The following is a 21,893-nucleotide window of genomic DNA, read 5'->3' as shown; positions in this document are numbered from 1 at the left end:
TACTATTAGAGATTAATTTTGTTATAATGACAAAATTTTGTTTTTTAGGATTTAAAAAAACTTAAATAACATTATTTAAAAAAGAAGTAGTTTTATTAGTGTATTGTTACAAAGTGTTTCTTTCTTGATTGTTACTATGCTTTCCTTTTTCTTTTTTTCTATATATTTATTCATGGAACTTTTACTAAATTTACTGTACCTCAGAAGTAAATTCCAAGTTTTATATTGTTTAAAAACACTTTATAAATCTGAGTTTTGATCTAAAATCAATATTTATTTTTAAAAAGGCATTGATATAATATTTAGATAGTTTTTTAATAAATGTTAGGTATTTATTTTGAATGTTACATACTCATATTTAAAACTTTTATTTATTCTAAAAGTTAGGTCAGTTAGGTGGTATATTTTTTATAGACTATTTCAAATCCTGATTTAAATCAATAAAGGTACAACTTTTGTATATTTTAATAAATTGTTAAAAAAAGTTACAACCTAAAAGGTTTTGCTATTTAATAGCTAAAGTTGTACACAGAATGTTTAAACTAATAACTAAAAAATAGGTTTAAACTTTAAAAAAATTATTGAAATTACAAACGATAGCTTATCTGAACTAAAAACTTTAATAGTATGCCATGTTTTTCAGATAAATAATATATAAGTACTTATTAAGTTAGTTATGACATTATAAATACATACAACAACTAATTCAAAGTCAGTCATTAAAATAACAACTAAAAATTATTAGAATTTTTAGCTTTTCTATTAGTAAGATATTGACAATTTAACTGTTTTTTTATTTATTTATGATGCATTAAACAGCTTACAGGGTTGCCACTTTACCTGGAAAAACCTGGAATTTTTAACAATTTTAACATTTTAAGTAGTAAAATTTCGATTTGACACAAAAAATCTATCATATAGATAAAAAATTTTGTCATTATCAAAAATGTTTTTTATTAAAAAACACATTTAAAGTAGCTTGATAGTATCTCTTCAATGTTTTTATACTATTTAACACAGTTTCTTACCTTAAACTTAACTTTAAACTAAAAATAGACCCAAAGATGTCTACTTTTAAAAACTTAGATGAAATTTGGAAAACCTGGAAAATTTTTGAAAAACGAGTGGCAACCCTGAGCTTATAAGAGTAAATGTTTTATCTAACACTTTACTTACCATTGTTTGTTAAATATAATAAATAAATTTTCAGAAACAACAAGTTTATAAATAAGTTAATAAATAATGAGAAGACAAAACCTTCAAAAAAGTAATTCAAAGCTTAGTAAGAAGGTGTGTTTAAGTAATTAAAATAGCTGTGCTGTTTTAAAATATTTATTACAATAAAAACTAGTGTTTTAAGTTTGTAATTATTTTGAATTTGAAATACTTAACAGTAAATAGTTTGAAGATTAATAACAAGCCTTAATAACTAATAAAAAGATACTAAGCAACGGTGAACCTTCAACAGCTAGTCTTGCAGTTGCATTTCAAGACCACTTACTGAAGTCAGACTTTAACAACACGTTACTTTTATCTAGAAAAGGACCAAGTGTCTACAGGAAAAACTTTATCAAAGAGAAAGAAAGAGTAAATCATCTGAAAAACATTAAGGCTACTATAGATACAGGTAACATGCAATTTTTTAATCAATGTTTTTTTTTAATACTGCTTTTATATAGTTAAGTGATTTCCTTGTTAAAACTGTGCTCATTAAAATCATAGAGGTATTCAGTTTTTTTGAGTTGATCGTACTTTTTAACAAACTTTAGTTATATATATTAAATTATATTTTTTAGATATTTAAATACTCTGTATTCTTGACTTCAATTAATCTCATATTTAGAAAATGCATTAAAAGAGTAAGATTACTTTGTTTACTATATAGATTTATCTTTTAAAGTATTTGTTATTAAAGAGTATTTTAAAACAAAATTGTGTACAAGTTGTTTTGTAGAAAAAATAAGTTTTTACCATACTAGTGTTCTAAAAGCAAATATATATTTTTTAAACCAAAATCATTTCAAGAATTTTTTCCTTTTTCCCTCACAATTATTTGTCTTTTAAGAAAATTTTCCTAAAAATTTTAACTATCAAGTTTTAAAACCTTAGTTTAACATTTTAATTTTCATAGAAAATTTACAATTTTTCATAACTTTGTATAACAAATTGTTACAGAACTTATTTTATTAAAACTTTAATTTGTTCATAATAGAAATAATTCATTGTTTTGTTTTAAAAGATCTGTGAATCTAACACCAGCAATTGTTTTCACTACCTTTAAATATACTTAGAAACAAATGTTTGTTATATTAAACAATTGAAGTTTTTTTAATTGTATTTGAAATCAACTTCTTTTCTTAAATATTTTTTCTTACTGGTATTAAGTTGATAAAGAATTAAGTGTTTTAACAATAAATATAGAAAATGAAAAGCTTTACACTTAAATAGTGTTTTAATTCCTTTTTATTACAGATTAACAATAATTTTTTTTTTTATCTTGTTATTCATTAATACTTTATGAATGAAAGTTTATAAAGTTTATTTTCAAAATATTTATAACTGTTTACGGTCTTCTTTACTAGTTTTTTCATGCTATAATTTAGTTAGCTATTATAAATATTTTAAGTTTTATAACTATTTTTAGCCAAAAATTTATGTTATTTTTTTATAAAGTATTATTTTTTTTAATAATTTAGCATGTTTTTCATTATTTGCTATAAAAAATAATCTTTTTTATTTTTTAAATCATCAAAAGCTATACATCTCAATTTTTGTTCAAATTTTTAATTTGTCCCTTCAATTTTATAACTTCGCAACCTTTTAAACTTTTATAAAGTCATTTAGTCTCAGTACATGATAGTTTTTAGCGTTTAGTGACTGATAAAGACTTGATTAAAGTATTTTTGAAATCTTTTCTTATTTAAGAGTATGATTTATTTACTAAAACTAAACTTTTCGAGACTTCAAATTTAGTAGAATGTTGTAGTTTCTTAATGTTTTATATAGAAATCTACACATTCTGGTATTTAATACTATATTTTAAGTTCTAGCTGACTTTTAATTGTAACCTATTCAGAAAGTTGCATAATTTTTTAATTACAACTTAAAAACACAAACAAAAATTATAGTAAAAATTCAAAAACTTATTCTCTAGGTTTGAGAACAAAAAAATCATGTGCCGTTAAACAAGATAAAAAGAAATGTGAATTTGTTTTAGACCCTAAACCAAAGCCTGCTACTTTAGGTTTGTTTTACTTTTTTTAACGAAGCAAATCATTTTCAGTAAAATATTAAGTTCATTGTGTTTAAATTTTCTTTTAGTATTAAAATGTTTTAATATTGTTGTTAATGTTTGCTGATGACATTAATTAAATAATTACAAAATTGACAATATTAGATTCCTTTTTTCTTTTTGTATTTTAATTACTTGAAACAGAGTTGCCTCAGGATCACTCAGGATATTTTGAACTTTTTTTAACTCAGCGTGACTCTAGACAGTTTTGATATTTTTTAATCTCAAGACCTATTTTTTTTAGATATAGAATGAGGTTTAGTTGATCCAGTTTCAATATTTTATTATTTTATTTAACCAAATTTGTTTAAGAACATGGTTTCTATTGATATTAAAATGATTATTATTAAGTTATTTTTTAGCCTTGCTGCTAGTTGTTTACTATTCCTAAAAATACATAGTAATTTTCATTTTAAATTCTGAAATTGAGTTTATTCATGCAAGTTATGTGGTAAAATAAAAGTTAGTCAATTTAAGTTGCAAAAAAAATCAAACTGTTTTCTATAAGTCCTGGACAAGACGTTAAATAGTGACCTAGTTTAGTGCGACTCGATAACCAAAAGATTCTTCGTGCACCATGTCCTGGGACCAAATAATTTGAGCGCTTTTTTTGTCGTCAATAAATAATATTATAAATAAATTCAAGGGAAAAGAGGGGGTGTCCAATATTTTTTTAATAGAAATTAAGATTGGCTTTTATGTAAAATCTTAAAGTATAAACTAAAAGCAAGTTTTTACAAAATATAAAAACTTTAACTAGTTTTTGAGATGTATAGGTTTTTGAAAAAGTTTTCAATACAAACGTATGGCCGCAAGTTTTTAAGGTTCAATTTTCTTGAAATTTCAAAATTCACTGGAAATCTATCTTCTCCTTTATTTTTTGAGTTAGAAACTTCAAATTTTCACGAAACATTCCTTTTATAGTTTAAAAGACTTTTAATGATGTTTTTTTTAATATTTGAAAATAAAGAGATAAATTTTTAGTCAAATAGTCTTTTTTTGCCTATTTTGTTTGCACCTCCCTTAAGGAACCTATTGTAGTCTCTTACTTCGACTGGCTATATCTTAAAGTTTATTTTTAAATTTTGAAATTTATAAAAATCAAGTTGTAGCCTAGTCAAAATTCAATAAAATAAGATCAAATTGGGAAAAAAGTGATTTATCCCCCTAATTTCCTTAATAACTTTTTGTTTTTCAAAATTAAAAAAGAGAATGCATTAAATCAATTTGAATATTAGTAATGGACTAAATGTAAAAATTTGTTTAAGATTGGTTAAAAAATTAAGAAGAATATAAACTTTTAGTGAAGTAGTGTTTTTTCACGTTTTTGGTTTGTGCCTTCCATAAGGAACCTATTGAATTCACCAACTTTGATAGCTTATGTCTTGAAAGTTACTTTGAATTTCGTTAAGCGCTTAAAAATTTCCGATAACTCAGATCAAACTCTTCAAAGTAAGGTCAACTTGTAATATCAAGATGGACACCCCTCTGCGCTTAATTAACAAGGTTACATGAATCTAAACACAAATTTCCTTTTTTGATTTTAATTTTTTTAAACTTTTATTGTTAAATCTAGAAAACAGTTTTCTCATAAATTTAGTGAACATGTATTGCAGAAGCATACACATACAACCTTCCTTTTAATTATTAAGAAGGAAAATAAACATGAGGTGTAAGTAGTTTGCGCTAGAGATGAAGCATTTTTTTTAAAGGATTTGAAAAAAAAACTCAGTATGACTCAGGGTAGTTTTTGGTCACTCAGATAAGTTTTTTGACTCTAAGAGTGGCAGCCCTATTAAAAACATTAAGTAATTAAAGCATTAAAAAACTATCCTGTTTAAATTTAAACACGTGTTTTTAATTTTAGTTGTTTAAATGTTTTTAATAACTTAAGTTACAATTGTTTACTGTTCGGATGTTCGTTTTTATCAACTCAGCTCAGAAGCTAGGAATATTTCCGCTAAATGACAACCAAAAGCAGCTTATGTCTGAAAATGAGTGGGAAAAAGTCAAACAAAAATCAATAAAGAGAGAAGCGTTCAAAAATGCTTGTGTCATTTGTAAAGATGACTTTCGTCTTGAAGACCAAGTTCTTTTGAGTTGCACTCACGTCTTTCATCGAGTATTTTATTGAATTTATATATGTTTATTTAACTAAGTTTACAATTCTTACATCTGAAAAAAAAAAGAAGCTTAATATAAAACTTTCTTAGCAATTTAGTCAATTGTTTAGTGTTAACATTTTTAAAAGGTCCAAAAAGTTTTGTCTATTGTGCTCGAAGCTGTTTTTTGTATTGACAAAGTGTACATGATTTAGATAAAAACATAAAGCTATAAGTAAACCAAATGGTAGTTATTGAGTACATTTAAAATAAACAAAGAAAATATTGATTTTTAGAAACCATTTTAAGACTTTTAGTTGTTTTTCAATAAGTTGATTTTTTCTATGCTTCAGGTATCCCTACTTTTGTGGAATTATTTCTATAGTTAGTAAATAGCATAATATAATGTCAAATTTTTACTGTAAAATAGATTATTAAACTATAAACTTTACTTGACTAAACTTATGTAAATCTGTTGTCATAGGTGAAAGTATTCAAAGAAAATGTTTAAAAAATAATTCAAGCTGAAACTTAAAAATTTACTTACTAAAAATGATGTTTTTTAATGCTTTCACTACTATGTTTCGCTTTTTATATTAAAAGTTTAATTTTTGATGAACTTAAAAATTATATTTAAAAATTGTTCAATTTTTCTAACCAAAAATGTTTACTGGTTATAAGTAAGTCAAATATTTATTTAAACAAACATTTATTTACATGCTTGTCTGAGGTCTTATGAAAGGTTTACCGGACGAAAATGTTGCCCAATGTGCAGGAATGAAAACTATCAAAGTAGAGTGGTTTATTTGGGCAGTGATATATATAGAATTAAATGCGCTACAAAGTAATTTTTGAAGATTATTTTTGAAATTGATATAATAAAAATAGAAGAATTATACTCTATAAAAAGCTTATTTGTTTGCTTTTTGCTTATTCTAAGAGCAACAGTCAAAATTCTCAGTTCGAATCCAAGCAGATAAATATTAATTTATAAATTCAAATTTTTTTTGATTTGACAATGTTTCACTCAGTAAATCAAAAAGATTAATGATATCCTTAGTTACAATTGACTTCTTATTAAAACAAAGTCAAGGTTATTTTTTCAGAAAAAACAATTAATGTACATAAAATAATCGTACAAAGTTTATTGAACAAATTAAAAGAAATGTAATAATATTTATTGATAAACCTAGTTAGGCTATATATATATATATAAAGCTTAGTTATACTGAAGCCCTATATTGGAATTAAAGTAATTTAATTCGGTCCTAAACTTTTTATTTCTCCGTTAAACCATTGAAACTAAATTTTAACTCATAATCCTAATATTCGCTTATACTTTAAGTTTGAATAGCTTTTTTATTTATTACTATATTTAAAACTGCATAGATATTTTTCTTGTGTTTTTTTTTTTGAACAAAAGAAATTTTTGTCAGTGTATTTCAAACTTTGTTCATTTTAAATCATCTCAGAAAGTAAACACAGTATATAATTTGCAAAGAATTCAGTCATGGTGGAGGATGCTGAAGGCGTACAGATGGTACAAAAACTACATGAAAAACCACCCGCCCAAACACCCATTGCTCAGAAAAACATACTTCGAACGAAAGTTGAGCGAAGTCACTGACAAAATGGTGAATTTGGCAACTTCCCAGTCTGCTAACAGGCTTGTTAACACGGCAGACAAAGCAATTATTGAAAGCAGGTAAGTTTTTTTTTCGAAGTCTTTTTTTTAACATAATCAATCAATACATAAATTTCAATAAAAACATTATATACATTTTAAAATATTTTAAATTAAAAATATGTAGGTGTTTAACTATATATATATTCGAAACAAATAAACAAATATTTAAAATTCTGGAGAAGAATTTTGATAATGAACAGGCTTTCAATTGATGTCTGAAAAAGTTGTACTTATAGTTAATTTATGTGTTTTTACAGACGAATTTTAGATTGCTGGGAAAATAACGTAAAAACCACTGATTGGAACAAAATACAGAATATAGCCGTCAAACGAGGAATGGATACTTGTTCAATTTGTTTGCAGAGTTTGATAAGTACTACCTCGAGCTCCAGGTTAGTATGAAAAATTAGTGCTGCTTTATAATTGAAAAATATGTTAGCTTTTAGTTTAAGTATTAAAGTTTATTTCCATTTTTAATTTTGTAGTGTTATTATGTGATTTTAGTACAAAAACTTTTAGTATGGTTTTATTTTATATTTTATGAACAAAGATCATACTTATTTTTCTATTTTTAAACTCATCATAGAGATTGTGTTTCTTACTTTTACAAAATCAATTAAACATTTTTATAGGTAGATACTTTAAGGTGTAAGTTATGTTTTTTTGTATAACTATAAAACAATCTTAAATAAAACAAAAAGTAAAAACACTTAATCTTATATACAGTTGTGCTAAAAATTATTTAATAATTGTTTTTACTTTTAAACGTTGTATACTACATTAAACTTTGAGAGTAATTTGTCAACAAATAACACTTACAGCATCAACAACGTGTACTTGTTGTCATGCTCGCACATGTTCCACGTGTCTTGCCTGAACACTCTGGAAAGTTTCGCGTCTCAGCTACCAGAGTTTCAATCATCCGTTCCACTGTCTTATAAATGCCCGGTATGCAGGTCTTACTACACTAAAAAAATTGTGCCTCTGTTGACTTGAGTTTATTATATTAGTGATGTTTTTACTAATCTTTTTTACCGTAGCATTAAAAAAGACCGTTATATGTTGATTTTTGTTCATTTTAGATTGAACAGTATAAATTAAAAGTATTTACTTACAAGTTCTTTATTTACCTTTATTATCTAATTTATTTAGTTCAATCATTTTTGTACAAGTTTCAGATTACCACTTTCAGTTCTAGATTTGTTGTTTTGTCATTTTCGATATGTAACTTGAGTATTTAAACTGTTTGGGTTACATTTGTAATAATAACACACAAATCAAAGTTGTTTTGAATAAGATAGTTAATTTTTTTTTGTATAAATTTATTTTGGTTTCTATACTACCTACAGGGTTGTTAAAACACCGGGGTTTTGTATATTTATACAAAATAAACAGGAAAAACCTTAAACTTTAGTAATTAGAAAAATACTGAAAATTTTATTAAAAATCACCAAAAGCTTAGAATATTCAACAATTTTTACATGTATAAAAACAAAATTTTGAATAGATACGAAAAGTCTGTTTTATACATTTTTTTCTAACAGTTGCAATTTTAATGATTATAAAGTACATTTTAAAAGTTTTTAACTTATTGTTTTCAGTATTTTTATATTTTTGAAGACTCGTTTTTAACTTAAATTTAATTTACAATAAAAATAGACAAAAAACTTGTATTTTTTTAAACCCTGAATGAAATTGATTGAAAAATGTTTCAAAAAACCTTTAGCAACCCAATTCTAATACTATTAATAACGAATTTATTCTTTAATGACTTCATTTTACAAATTTAGTTTCAGTCAAAGACCTCGTCAGGGCTTAAATAAAAAATCAAAAAGGATATGTAACAGTTATGGAAAATAGCATTTATACAATGAAATATTTTTAGTTTAACATTTTTACTTAAAAACAAAGCAAATCAAACTTTTATATTACGATTGAATTCATGGTTAAGTTTATATTTTAGTTGAGTTTCAAAATCAATACAACAACAAAAATAGTAATAAGAAGCTATATGTAGTTTTCTTTTTTCTTATAGTTAATGTTTAAAGTAAACATTGTTTAAATAAAAATGAAGTTAATAGTACTAAGTGAGCTTTAAGTTGCTTACTTAAGAAAGTCACTTTAAGTAAATTCATTATTTCTCCTTTAGTAGTTAAGATCTCTTTATTTTTTTGTCAAAAAACAAAACATATAATACTCTTAATAACTATTCAATTTTTTTTACAAAAAATTGTGATTTGTTATTCTATAAACGTTCTAAGAGTCTCTGGAATGGGTTTAAAAAATTTAGTTATATATATACTGTTTGTATATGCTAAATATTGTTTTAAAGCTTAATTTTATATAAGTTTTACTTAAAACTAAAGGTGTAAAATATATAAATAAATACATTACCATTTGATGGATTACTACTTTTTAATTTAATTACAGAATAACTTATCATCTTTTTTATACAACCTTATTTGAGTTAAAGTTATCTATATGTATAAAAAATGAACCATTATTTTGATAAAATTTAAAAAAAAATGTTGAATAATAAAATTCTCTTAGTAAATTTTTTTGAAGAGTACTTATTGAAAAACTATTTTTAAACTCCTAAATAAAATTTTCTCAAACATTTAAACGCTTTTTTTTTTCTCAATATTTGTTTTTATTTACGAATAAAAAGTATTAATACTATAACTATTTATTAAGTTAACTAACTAAATAAAATAAATATTTGGTATTATGAAATTAACATTATTCCTTATTTACAGTGTAATTTTAAGGCTTTAAAGTTTATTTTGAAAGATGTTTAAAAACTCTTTTGAACATGTTATAATGTTTATGCTAGTATGTTTACTGATTTATGTTTTCTATATATTATCTTTTAAAATACAATTTATTGCAGTTATTTCTAATAAGCATTACAAAAACAAAACTGTTTAGCATTTTGTTTTTAAAATACAGTACATTATATTTACAAAAGCTCAAACATAGAAGTAACATACAAATCCGGCCCGATGAACCAAGTTGTGAAACTTATACTAAATAACCTGGGATCCATAGTTATGCACAAAAGGTCTTAGGTTCAACTTATGAGAGATTTGAAAGTTATACAAAACAAAAAAGCTCACTTAGAATTCTTATGTTGTCGTAATGAAATGGATCATTGAATATTTTTCCGTGAACTAAAAGAAATTGAAATGCTCCAGCAGACCAAGAACTGATATTTTTTACGTCTGGCACGCCGACTGAAAGTTTTGCCTATGTTCAAAGATTAATTAATTAAAAACAACTGATGTTAAATCAAAATTTTAACTTAGTAATGCTAATTGTTTATTCATGTGTACAGATTTAGAAACTACTGCTAATAAAATAAACAGCATCTAAAATACTTGTTACCACTCAAAAAAGATTTATTTTAAGCGTAATCTCTGAAAACAAAAGCTTTTTTTTATATGCATTGTATCAAAAAATAAAATTTATATCGAATAAAAAACTAAAAGTTTTTAAATGAGTTTTTTTATTGCTAATCTCAGAGCTTTAAAAATTAAATAACAATTTATTTAGTTTTAAAACTACTGAAATTTATTTAAAGTTTAAACCACGTTGCAGCTTGAATATAATTACAAATTTTGTTAGAACATTGTTATATACAGATAAAGTAGGCATACTCTTCTGAAATGTTTGACCGTGAAACAAGATTTAGCAAGTACAAAGTTTTATCTAAAATTTTTGAGTAAAAACAAATTTGGCTCTGAAAATATGTAAATAGGCTAAACGTTCCACTTCGAAACTTCTAGAAAAAAATCAAACAAACTATTAAAACTAAAAACTCTGCAGCTAAACTTAGAACAGTTTTTACTTCAATCCCATGTCTAAATTCTGACAGAAAATAAAACCTTGATGTTAAAGTAGTATAAAAATATATTAGTTTTACTATTACTGTAAAGATAGGTTTTTCGGGTTCAGTAAGGAAAATTTGAAAAAATTGTAAATAAATACTAAAGATTTAAGGTACATAGTAGTAAATTGAACTCTGATTAAAAATAAAAATAATAAACCTGTTCAAGCTATAGACGCTACAAAAAATTTATGTATGATAAACTAACTTTTTATTAATCAAAAATTGCAAATGACCATAGTTTAGAAAGGTTTTAAACTATTTAAAAGTTATAAAAAAAAAAATTCTGGTTTGATTAAGCTTGTAATAATTTATACTTAATTAAGAAAATCAAACTAATGTAGAAAAAAAAAAATTTGACTGTATTGTTTTTACTTTAGCTAATTTTTTATAGTTGTATAACCTTTTTTTTAATTTAATTTTATTTTTTTCTTTTATTATATGTTTACACTTTCTCCTAGTTGTGACTTTAGTAAGTATTATTAAAAAAGTTTTTTTTTGATGAAAATTGATCAACTTTTCTTTTGTTGTTATCATAAAATTAAAAACTTTATCTGTTTATTTGTTACTTGAGCAAATGAAAGTATAAAGAAAAAATTTAGTTGTCGGACTAAAATTTCTTTTGTTATAATACAGTAAAACAATATAAACAAATGTTTACAAACCAAATGTAAAGTAAATGACAAATTAGAAAAATCAATTCAAAAGTAACTTACCTAAATAGCTTAAACATTTTTTTAAATATTACGACTAATAAAATTTTTAAATAAGCAATAAATAATCTATTTCTACAATACTTGTAGTAAAATAGTTTTAAAAAAGTTCTAAGTATACTTTGTCATCAAGGGTATAATTAAGGATTTTTTTAGCAATTTTAAACTCACGATCAGTATTATTAATATGCGATCGGAAAATTATATTTAGTTAGTACAAAATTTTATACTTTTTAATATAATTTTTTTTTCAAGTAATATTTTTAAGGTTTAAATTTTCTTTTAGCATTATTTAGTTTTTCATTTTTGTTTATATTGAAATGTAGTGATGGACTAGGCGTAGATGATAAGTTTAGGACTCTTATGTCAACTCAATCACTAAGACTTCTTATGATGGATTTAAAACTGTTTAGATAGAAACTACTTATTACAATTTTATGTTTATAGCTACTTTTTTATTGTATTATAAGACATACAAAATTACATAAATTATAAGAAATAGGATGATAGTATAAGAAAATTAAAAACTCAGTAAAAAATTAAGATATTGAAAGTCTGTACCTATATGAATTAGATCTGTTTATGTTGAAGTTAAACAACAATTTGTTACCAGCTAAATTTAGTAAATACTATAAAAGTGTTTTAAATGTCCATAACTATCATACGAGGTCTTCAGAAACAATTTTTTTCATACCTAGATTCAACAACAAAATAATTCATAAATCTCTATCCTAAAAAAGGAAGTAACTTATTTATAAGGCTACCATTATGTTTGAAAAATATAAGTCATTTTGGAATGTTCTAGGATGAACTTAAAAGTTATTTTTTATATAGTGATTATCAAGGTCATGAGTGACCATTGCTACTCGTCTGTTTACTTTTCATTAAGGAGTTAAAAGTATTTGTCATTTAACACCCAACTTTTATTTATTTATTTTTTGTTTTCTTTTTGTTCAAAATTTGATTTGTTTGGTTACAATAACAGTAGTTTATCAGTTTGTAGCATTTTCTATCTGGTTTTTCATTAAATTATTTTTTCAAGACTACTATTTTGATTTAAGTTCAGAATACTTACAAACTTTTTTTTTTAAGCATGCCAATGTAAAAAAAATTATATATGTATATACTTTAACAGAAAGTTAAGTATCTTAATATTAAGCTGAGATAACTGTTTATAGCAACCATATATTAAAAAATCTCTTTTTCGAGAAAATTAAAAAATTAAAAAAGTTTAATTATTAAAAAAAAAATTTATTGTTGTTAATATTATTGTTGTTTTTTTCCTTTTATAAGCATAAATTTTACAGTACTTATTTTTATATTTTTACTTATAAAAATAAAGTTAATTTATGGTAGAGCTCACTTATTTTAAATAATTAGTAAAATGTAAAAAGTATTACTTTATCACAAAGAGTCTCGACTCTCGACAAAACTTATTTTGAAGACAATATTAATATTAATATTTATCAACTTGTATTGAAAAAGGCCTCTGAACTGAAGATCTATGTAGGGTTAAACGACGTTGCCTTTGTTTAAATAAGTTTAATTTTTTGAATAATAATAAAAGTTATAAAACATTTTATTAATCTATTCAAGCGTAAAATTATTTTTACTGTTTATATTAAATATTATCTAAAATAAAAATTCCACTTTTAGCAAAAAAAAAAACTGATAAAATTTAACTTAAAAATATTTCAGCGTAATACATTTTTACTTTCTTTTAAGAGGTTGTAATGTAACTTATCTTTTAAGTATTCACATGTTCGCTTTTAGTACTGTTTATCTCCTTTTATAAATTAATTTAATGCTATATATCTATTTTCTAGTTCTTATTTTAGTAAACAATTTTTTAAGAACATTTTTAAACACGTAGTCGAGTTAATTTTCGTTTAGTTTTTTTCTTTCATTACGTTTAATTAATTGTTTTGTTACTAAAGATTTTAATATTTTAAAAATAAATCAATTATGTGTAGTAGCTCGTAAGAAACTTTATAAGCATGAGGTGTACGACTCGATAACCGAAAGGTTCCTTTGTACACCAAATCCTTAGACCAAACTTTTTGAGCGGTTTTTATCGTTCAATAATCAATATACACAATTGCCATTTTATTTAAATAATTATCGTCTTAAATTGAAATTAAATTGTTTTTTTATCTCAAAATAGTTTCAAGATTTTGTGAAAAATACTCAAATTTTCTCAAGCATGACATCTTAAGCATAAACTATTAAATGTTTCTTTAGTATTTAGAACTCTTTTTTAGAAATTCTAGCAACTCTGCTTTCTACTGATATAAAATAATTTGCAAACTAAATTTATCTTAACAGTCCCTCAGATGAAAATATTGTACCTCAATTCAAAGTTTTACAATTTCACACAAGTTTAAAGCTTCAGTAGCAACTATAAATTAATACAAGTATGTGTATAGAAAATTTTTGGTTGTTTATGGAATTTAGACAAGTTTGTTTTCCAATATTTGGAAAATATAGGTTTAAATTATTTACAATTTCAACTGGGTTACATAAGGATTTATCATTGATTTCAAGTTTGTGGGGAAATTCATAGTTTTTCTTTTGTCTGTTAGTAATTTCATTAATAACCTTCCAAGTATCTGCTGAACTTTTATTACAGTTTTGTAATCTTTTTTCAAAGTTTTTTTTTTTTGAAATAGTTTTAATTTTAGTTAATTTGTTTCTATATGTTTTGTACTCTTTTACTTTCTGTGTATTACTAAAATTATTTTTGCACAGCATTTTATACAGTCTATTTTTATACCTAATAGATTTCAATATACCCTTTAGTTATCCAGGGTTTCAACATTAATTTTTGTTTGGATTTTGACAGCTTTTTTGTAGGTATATTTTTTTCAATTATTTCCTTAAGTTTTTCTAACAAACGTTCAAACTTAAAGTCTATAGAATCCTTGGAGTTAACTATCTTATATATTTGGAATTTATTAAGAATATTATAACTATCAGTTGAGAGTTTGTTATTGTTAATTTTAGAATAATCCTGGTAAAGTTGAGTTTTAAAATTTTTTTGAGATTTTGAAAAGTTACAATTTTTAAGTCTTACATATAATGGAAAATGGTCAGAAATATCAGATAAAAAAACTTGGGTATCTAGAACTCTTTGAGGATTAGTATAATAAAAGTGGTCGATTAGTGTTTCTCCTTGGTGGGTAACTCTAGTTGGGACATTAATCAAGTTTGTAAGGTCAAAACTAACAATTTAATTAAAATAGTTTCTAATTGATGTTTCTTTATGTTTCTTAAAAGAATTTATGTTAATGTCACCAAATATGCAAATTTCCTTATTTTGAAGTACATTGTTCATTAGTAAAAAATCTGAGAACTCTTTAGTAAAGTCACTTATTGAATTTCCTGGATGGTGATATATTAATCCAACTAAAACATTTTCATTATTTTTTCCTAATAATATCTCTAACCAGACAGATTCATAATTTTCACTAGTAAAAATAAGATCTGTTCTTAGTGTATATGTTACAGAGTCACTAACATATATACCAACTCTTCCTGCTTTTGATAAGGAATTCGTGCAATGAAATGTGTATTTGTTTAATAGTATAGAGTCCAGATCAACATTCTTATTTAACTTTGTCTCACAGACCCCTATTATGGATGGTGAAATTTTATAAGATAATATTAGTTCTTCTAGTAGAGATATGTTTTTGGATAAGCTTCTTATGTTTAAATGTAAAAAACTAAAGTCATTATCAACTTCTTTGGTACCTAATTTGTCTGCAGAGGTGTACTGGGTATAAGCAGAATGTGGTTCATTACAGGTATCTGTAATAATATTTCTAAAAGCAAGATTATAATTTAACAGCATCAATTCTGTATTGTTTATTTTGTTAAAGGGAAACATGGCATTATAACAAAGTTTACAAAAAAAAGTATCATTCTCATTTAGTACATGGTTTTCAAATTGGTTTGATGTTAAGGCTGAACATTTAAAGTGAGTTCATACGTTACATAAATTACACTGAATACAGTTTTGAGATAGTCTTATGAATCACGTGTACCAGTTTTTTAAAAATCTTATTTTTTTTAATGAACTATTTAAAAGTCCTTCAAGTGTGGCTCAGTAGAAGGTGTTTAAATTTAAATAACAACCTTATTTTATTTAATACTTCAAACTTGTATAAAATTGTAAATTGCTAGTATATTGATAAGAATATGAAAGAAAGAAAGAAAAATGTGAACCCTCACAACTATGGTCAATGGATTGGTGTGGAGAAAGACCTTTTGGTTATCGAGCCTCACACCATTTATTTTATAACTATATTTAAGTAGCTTTAATTAAAACAATTAAAAAGAATTTTAAGATCAAAAAAATCAATAATACAAGTATTTATTGTTATTTTATTTTTAAGTATCATTATTCAAATTAACTGAATATTTTTTTTTCCCAGATTATTTTTATTTTGATATGTTTTAACAAGGTTTGATTAACTTATAAATCATTACAATTACAACAGCATGTTAAAAGAAAGAAAAATGTGAATGATCACAACAATGGTCAACAATAGATTGGTGTGAAGAAAAAAGATTGGTGTCACTGAGCTTCACAGCTAACACCATATATTTTGCAAACAACTTCTGATCAGTTTTAACTGAATAGCAATATGAATGTAACTTTAAGATTAATAAAAACTAAAAAAGTGATTTGATTTTATTGTTACTCAAAAATAATTCTGAAAAAAAAGGTTTGCTTTCTTTTTTCAACTTATATCTGCCAATAGTAACCAATTAAGATTACTTTCAATATTAAAAACACTGTTTCTTTAAAACCAAAGTTTTTATTATCAGTTTACTCCGTACAGCTATTGAAACTTTTGAGAACATCTGTTGAAACTAATTATTTTCCATGACAAAACAAAAGGTCATTCTCCACTCAATCCATTGACAATAGTTGTGAGTGTCCAAATTTTCTTTCTTTTTTTAAACAACAAATTTAAATCAATCTCTATAAACCTGCTTGAGAGATTCTGCAGGGTGTAGAAAATATTTCTGACCAGTCTGACAATCTGTCATCCATTACTAGAAAAATGTTTCCAGCAAACTGGAAAGAGTCTGTAAATATTTTTTCAAAATGACTTGTGGGAGGATCAGATAACTTCTGTAGCAAAGATGGTTGGTAGGTGTCATCTATTTTTTCCTACATGGGTTTATTGTCCCTTTTCTTGAAGTTGAAGCTCTTGTGTTTTTTTTGCAGTCTTTATAGGGTCTGCCACCAAGATACCTTCTGTGGTGTCTGTGGCTTGGTCCTTGCATGTAGTTGACATGAATTTTGAGGTGTGGTTTAAAAGAGTTTTAACTAGTTTGGTGAAAGCCTATGGGTCTGTTTATTCTATTGTTTTTAAATCCATTAATTCCTATGAGTTTCTTCATTGACAGTACGTTGTTGCGCATGTTCCATAGGAAATCCATAGGAATTCCAATGTTGAGCATGACAACTACAAACCTTTGTTTGCGCCTTCTCTCGAACTTTTCTTCTTGTTGGGCAACTGTAGGTTACTTCATGTGAGTTCAGCTTACTTTTATCTTTTTTATTCAAATTTGCAACAAATAAAAAATGCTGATGAGGCAGCTGAGAACCAATAGTGAGAAAATCTCTTTTGATAGCTAGGAGGTTAACCATTGTTTCATACAAAAGAAAAAACTCAGTTAATGAGTTGCTGACATAGATAATATCATTGCAGCTGATTACCTTATTCTTTGGAGATATTACACTAAAAGTAGCTTTTAAAGCTACTAAAATGTTTACTGGAATTTTATTAGCTGCACAAATTGTGATTAATACAGGAAATAAATCATTCTTACCAAAACCAGCATCTTAAAAGTCTTTCCAACCCCCAAGATTTGACTGGGCACCAGTACCAGCTAATGCACTTACCACAATAAACTTATTTGTGCTGCTATTTGTAATTTTAGTAATTGATGCACATGGATTATCTAAGAATTTTGCTTTGTGCAATTTTTTCTTTTAAACATAATCAGGTCATTAGCAAGTAATGACATTATCTGTGTATCCTGTTGCATAAAATAGGAACTACCAACTTGCATTTGAACAGCATTAACATTCTTTGAAAGTTTTCGCCAACAAAACAAACAGTATCTGAAAGGTTTTACATTCTTAATTCCTTCTTGTTAAAATTGATAGAATAACTTCTTACAGCACTTACAAGGGACGTACTAAGACTTATCTCCCACATTGAAACATTGCTTATTCAGACGATGATAGGAAGATACCACTGATACAGTACGTAAGTTCTCCGTTGCATATCTACCCATTTCCTTGCTTTCAATAAAGGAAATTATATCAAACAATGACCTAGATAAGATATCTTCAGTGCTAAGAACTTCTCCTCTAATATTATTGTCACCTACACATGCAAGCATCACATCTTTTATTGCTTCTTCAGTATAACTTGTCATGTTTTCTTACCACATTTCCACTCACTGACTGTTGTGAAATTTTGCTACAAACACGGGTTGCAAATGTTCTAAATGGTTCATCAGGCTTTTGATGCAAGCTTTTAACCCAAGTTGATTAGCCTCATATTCTTCTAACTTAACCATCAGCCTAGGATCATTTGACAACATAAGATTGCCAAGTTTGTCATGCCCGCATTGAAAAAACTGTATATTGCATTTTGACTGCTTATGTTTGACCCTGTTTTAATTGGGAACTGGTCAAAATTGCATACGGTTACCTAATTGCACAAGGGCACAAAATTGCACAAAGACAAATTTGCATGAGGGGACAAAATTGCACAAAGACAATTTTTCACAAAATTAAAAAAAAACAGAAAAAATTATATTTAAAAAAACTAAAAGATAAATTAATAAAAAATCAGAAAGAAAAAAAAAGTTACTGACCAAGGGTTAGGGGTAACAGTGAGCGTAATATAAAATAATGACTAATAAAAATTATAAAAAAACCAAAAATAATAAAATAAACTAGTTAAAAAAAACTATTGACTGAGGGTAAGGGTTAGGGGTAACAGAGATATTAAAAAGAAAAAAATTCTTAAAAAATAAAAATATTAAAAAAAAAAAATAAGTTACCGACCAAGGGTAAGGGTAACAGTGATATAAAAAAAAAACTTGTGCAAAAGTGTTTTCAAGCAATTTTGTGCCCTTGTGCAATTTTGTATGCGCAAATTTGATAGCTACCGTTTTAAATAGCTCCCACCTACAAATGTAGGCAAGCCATGTTTCTTGGCTGATCCCCTGGTCAACTTTTGTGCTAATCAATTAAGGTGCATTTGACATTATAACAACTTTTGATGACCCAGAATTCTTCACATGTTATACTTTGTGCAGATTAAGAAGTCTACAAACTATATCACTTGGGTGATTTGACATTTTGTATTTGAATCCATGAATTGGGAACTTTATTACAACCATTAAAAGTTTGAAAAAATTTTTCATGAGAAAAAATTCCTTGTGCTTAAATACTTAACTTAACAATGTAAAGTCTGAAACGAATAATAAGTATAAATATAAACATATATATACAGTATGAACACTGATATATAGTAAAATGAGCTATAGTTTAATTATGCTACAGTGTACAAAAATATTAGACAATATCTTTCAAAGATTACACTTAAACTTTTACAGGTTGAAAAAAATTCTTAGATTAATTTAAACAAAGTTTTGAATTATGAAGTTTGCGAACTAAACAATACAAACTAATTTCAACTAGTAGTCTGTCTCTATGTTACCTTAAAAACATTATTCTACTCAGTTTAAATTTAAACTAAACTTAAGTGTATCAAACAAATGCAATAGACTTTTAACTCTGAAAATAGTTTGTGTAACTATAAAAAGTCTACACAAAAAGTTGTTTAAAAACAAACTTTGTTTTATAGAAGTAATTGCATAAACTATGATAAAGAAAAAAAAACAGTAATATCAACTAACAACTACTATTATAACACATTAGTTCTGAATACTAAGTGTTATCTGTTTTTTGTATGTTAAAAAGTAATGATTGAGTAATTATGTGACATTTTTCTAATAGAAATGTGGCGACTATGCCTTGACCCCAAGTATAGAACTCTAGTTATTAAACTTGAAACTAAAAGTGTATAATGTAAAGCTAAACTTAATAACATTTCTCAATATTTTTTAAAGGATTATAAATATATTAAATTAATACTAATATATATCTTGTCTTTTTAAGTTATTTTCTTTTAACTTAAGTAGCTCTTTTTTTACATTTGATTGCTATTTTACTTAAACTGAAATCATAAATTTCTTAATAAATTACTAGTGATACAAAAAATAAAAGTTTACAATAATTTTAAATTGGCCTCAATAAGAAGTAAAATTTGAAAAAACAGAACATGAATTTAACCACAAAACACAAGCTGATTCAACATGATAACTTACTCAACTATTGATTTGTTAAACGAGTCTCAAGGCAAGCTTTAATTGATCTTGTTACAACTTTTTTTAATTAATGTTAAAATATAAACAGCATTTTAGTTTTTTGGTAAATATTTTTCTAACTTGTACAAACTGTGCTATACATTGCATGTATAAATTTATTAGTCTTGTAGAGATACAGTAGACTACCGCTTAAGTACGCACTTTTTTTGGTACGCACCTCGCCTTAAGTACGCACTTACCTAGAAAGACAAAAAAATTTATAAATTTTCTTAGACTTAAAATTTTTCTAAAGACTTGTTCCATAGAGTCATTTTCTGACGCTTTCCATCTATTTTTCTAAATTTCTCTAAATTTTTCTAAAACTTCTAAATTTTTTTATGCAAAAACTTTCAGAATATCTGCAAAAGAAAGGCTAATTATAATATGACATAATACAAAACTAGTTAACCACAAAAACTAGTTACAATTTTTATAAAGTCAAAATAAACATATAAAAAGAAGCAACAACAACAAAAAATTAAATTAAAAAAAAAATAATGAACATTTTATCATTGTGCACTTATACTATAAATGCTTCTAATGGTATAAACGTTTTTACAAAAACAGTCCTGAAACGTTTTTCTTTCAAATAAAAAAAGATCAAACAGTTTTTAGCTAATGGAAAATTATAATAAATGTATTGACTAAACTAAACTTAGCTTGACTAGCATTATGTAGAAACTTATTATAGAAAAAATAAATCATTTTAAAATCTATTAAAAAATTTTGCAGATTAGAATTATGTATTAAATGTTATTTAAAATTAAAAGACTTGTTTATTTGGATTAATTATTTTGTGGCTAGTTGTAAGAAAGAAAACAAACAACTAAACCTCATATTATACTATGTCGTCAAAAAGTACACTACCCGTGCTAAGTACGCACTTTTTGGTCGGGTTAAATTTGCGTACTTAAGCGGTAGTCTACTGTACTATACTATAAGTACTAAGATAAATGTGTAGTTAACTGTTGTAATATGCAGTTCCTTAGTTTTCATGCTAGTATATTTTTTACTTTAGTTTTATATTCTAAAAGAAAGATAACTTAATGTCTGCAGAACCTTAGTTTATTTTTACTAAAGTATTTTATTTCATGCATATGTGGGAAACAATAAGTTGTTTAATTTTTTTTAACCTATTTAATAAGCTATGTTCTGTTAAACTTAAAATTTAGTTTGCACTATAATTAAGAAAAAAAATACACTCTATAAACAAATTTCCAAAAAAATACTACTTAAAAGCTCAAGCATAGTTTTTTTAATGTATGAATTTATATTTTTCTTATAAAAAAATAAAACAAAACTCACTTAGCTCTTTAAAATATGTTATGTGAGAGCATGTTATAAAGTTTTTTCTTGATCTAAAACATAACAGTTTTTATAATCAAAAAGAACAGTTGACAGAAGTTGAAAACCTAAAAAATAACTTTTGTTTTAAGAAAATTTAAAATGTTTTTGTACTACTTATTTGAAATTTTATAATATTGTTATTGTAAAATATTGTTATTTTATAATGTTCAAGAGTAAAATTATCATAGCGAAAACGAGTGAAACACATTTTAAGCCAAATTTTTTACTTTAATTTGTGCTAAATTATTGAAAACATACAATTTAGCACCTATAAACTTTGTTAAGATAGCATTTTTAATAAGTTTTGTTTTGTTAATAGCATTTTTTAATTGTATTAAAAACTTTTTTATGATACTTGTATTATTACTTGTATTACCTTTCATAATGATTGTTTTTATCTTAT

The 21,893-nt window shown here is 24.9% G+C and overlaps 1 protein-coding gene across 1 annotated transcript; it reads left to right on the top strand.

The window, feature by feature from the left end:
- Nucleotides 1–1,242: 1,242 nt before the first annotated feature.
- On the top strand, nucleotides 1,243–8,260 carry LOC145838893 (RING finger protein 32-like). Its single transcript, XM_082946517.1, has 8 exons — nucleotides 1,243–1,290; nucleotides 1,441–1,627; nucleotides 3,155–3,244; nucleotides 5,230–5,413; nucleotides 6,113–6,238; nucleotides 6,896–7,099; nucleotides 7,339–7,473; nucleotides 7,903–8,260. The coding sequence occupies exons 1-8, from the start codon at nucleotides 1,243–1,245 to the stop codon at nucleotides 8,075–8,077; spliced, it is 1,149 nt and encodes a 382-aa protein (XP_082802643.1). The 3' UTR covers nucleotides 8,078–8,260.
- The last annotated feature ends 13,633 nt before the right edge of the window (nucleotides 8,261–21,893 follow it).

The sequence above is a fragment of the Thalia democratica genome, chromosome 1, assembly GCF_965202585.1.
Source record: "Thalia democratica chromosome 1, ktThaDemo2.hap1.1, whole genome shotgun sequence".
Lineage (NCBI taxonomy): Eukaryota > Metazoa > Chordata > Thaliacea > Salpida > Salpidae > Thalia > Thalia democratica.
The sequence above is the reverse complement of the archived record's forward strand: the minus strand, read 5'-3'. Positions and strand labels throughout refer to the sequence as shown.

Bases quoted from the DNA above. Each gene is read 5' to 3' on its own strand.
- LOC145838893 (XM_082946517.1), top strand. From the start codon at position 1,243: ATGAGAAGACAAAACCTTCAAAAAAGTAATTCAAAGCTTAGTAAGAAG. The intron at 1,628-3,154 runs GTAACATGCAAT...CTTATTCTCTAG, and splicing joins TAAGGCTACTATAGATACAG to GTTTGAGAACAAAAAAATCA. The intron at 7,100-7,338 runs GTAAGTTTTTTT...GTGTTTTTACAG, and splicing joins AAAGCAATTATTGAAAGCAG to ACGAATTTTAGATTGCTGGG.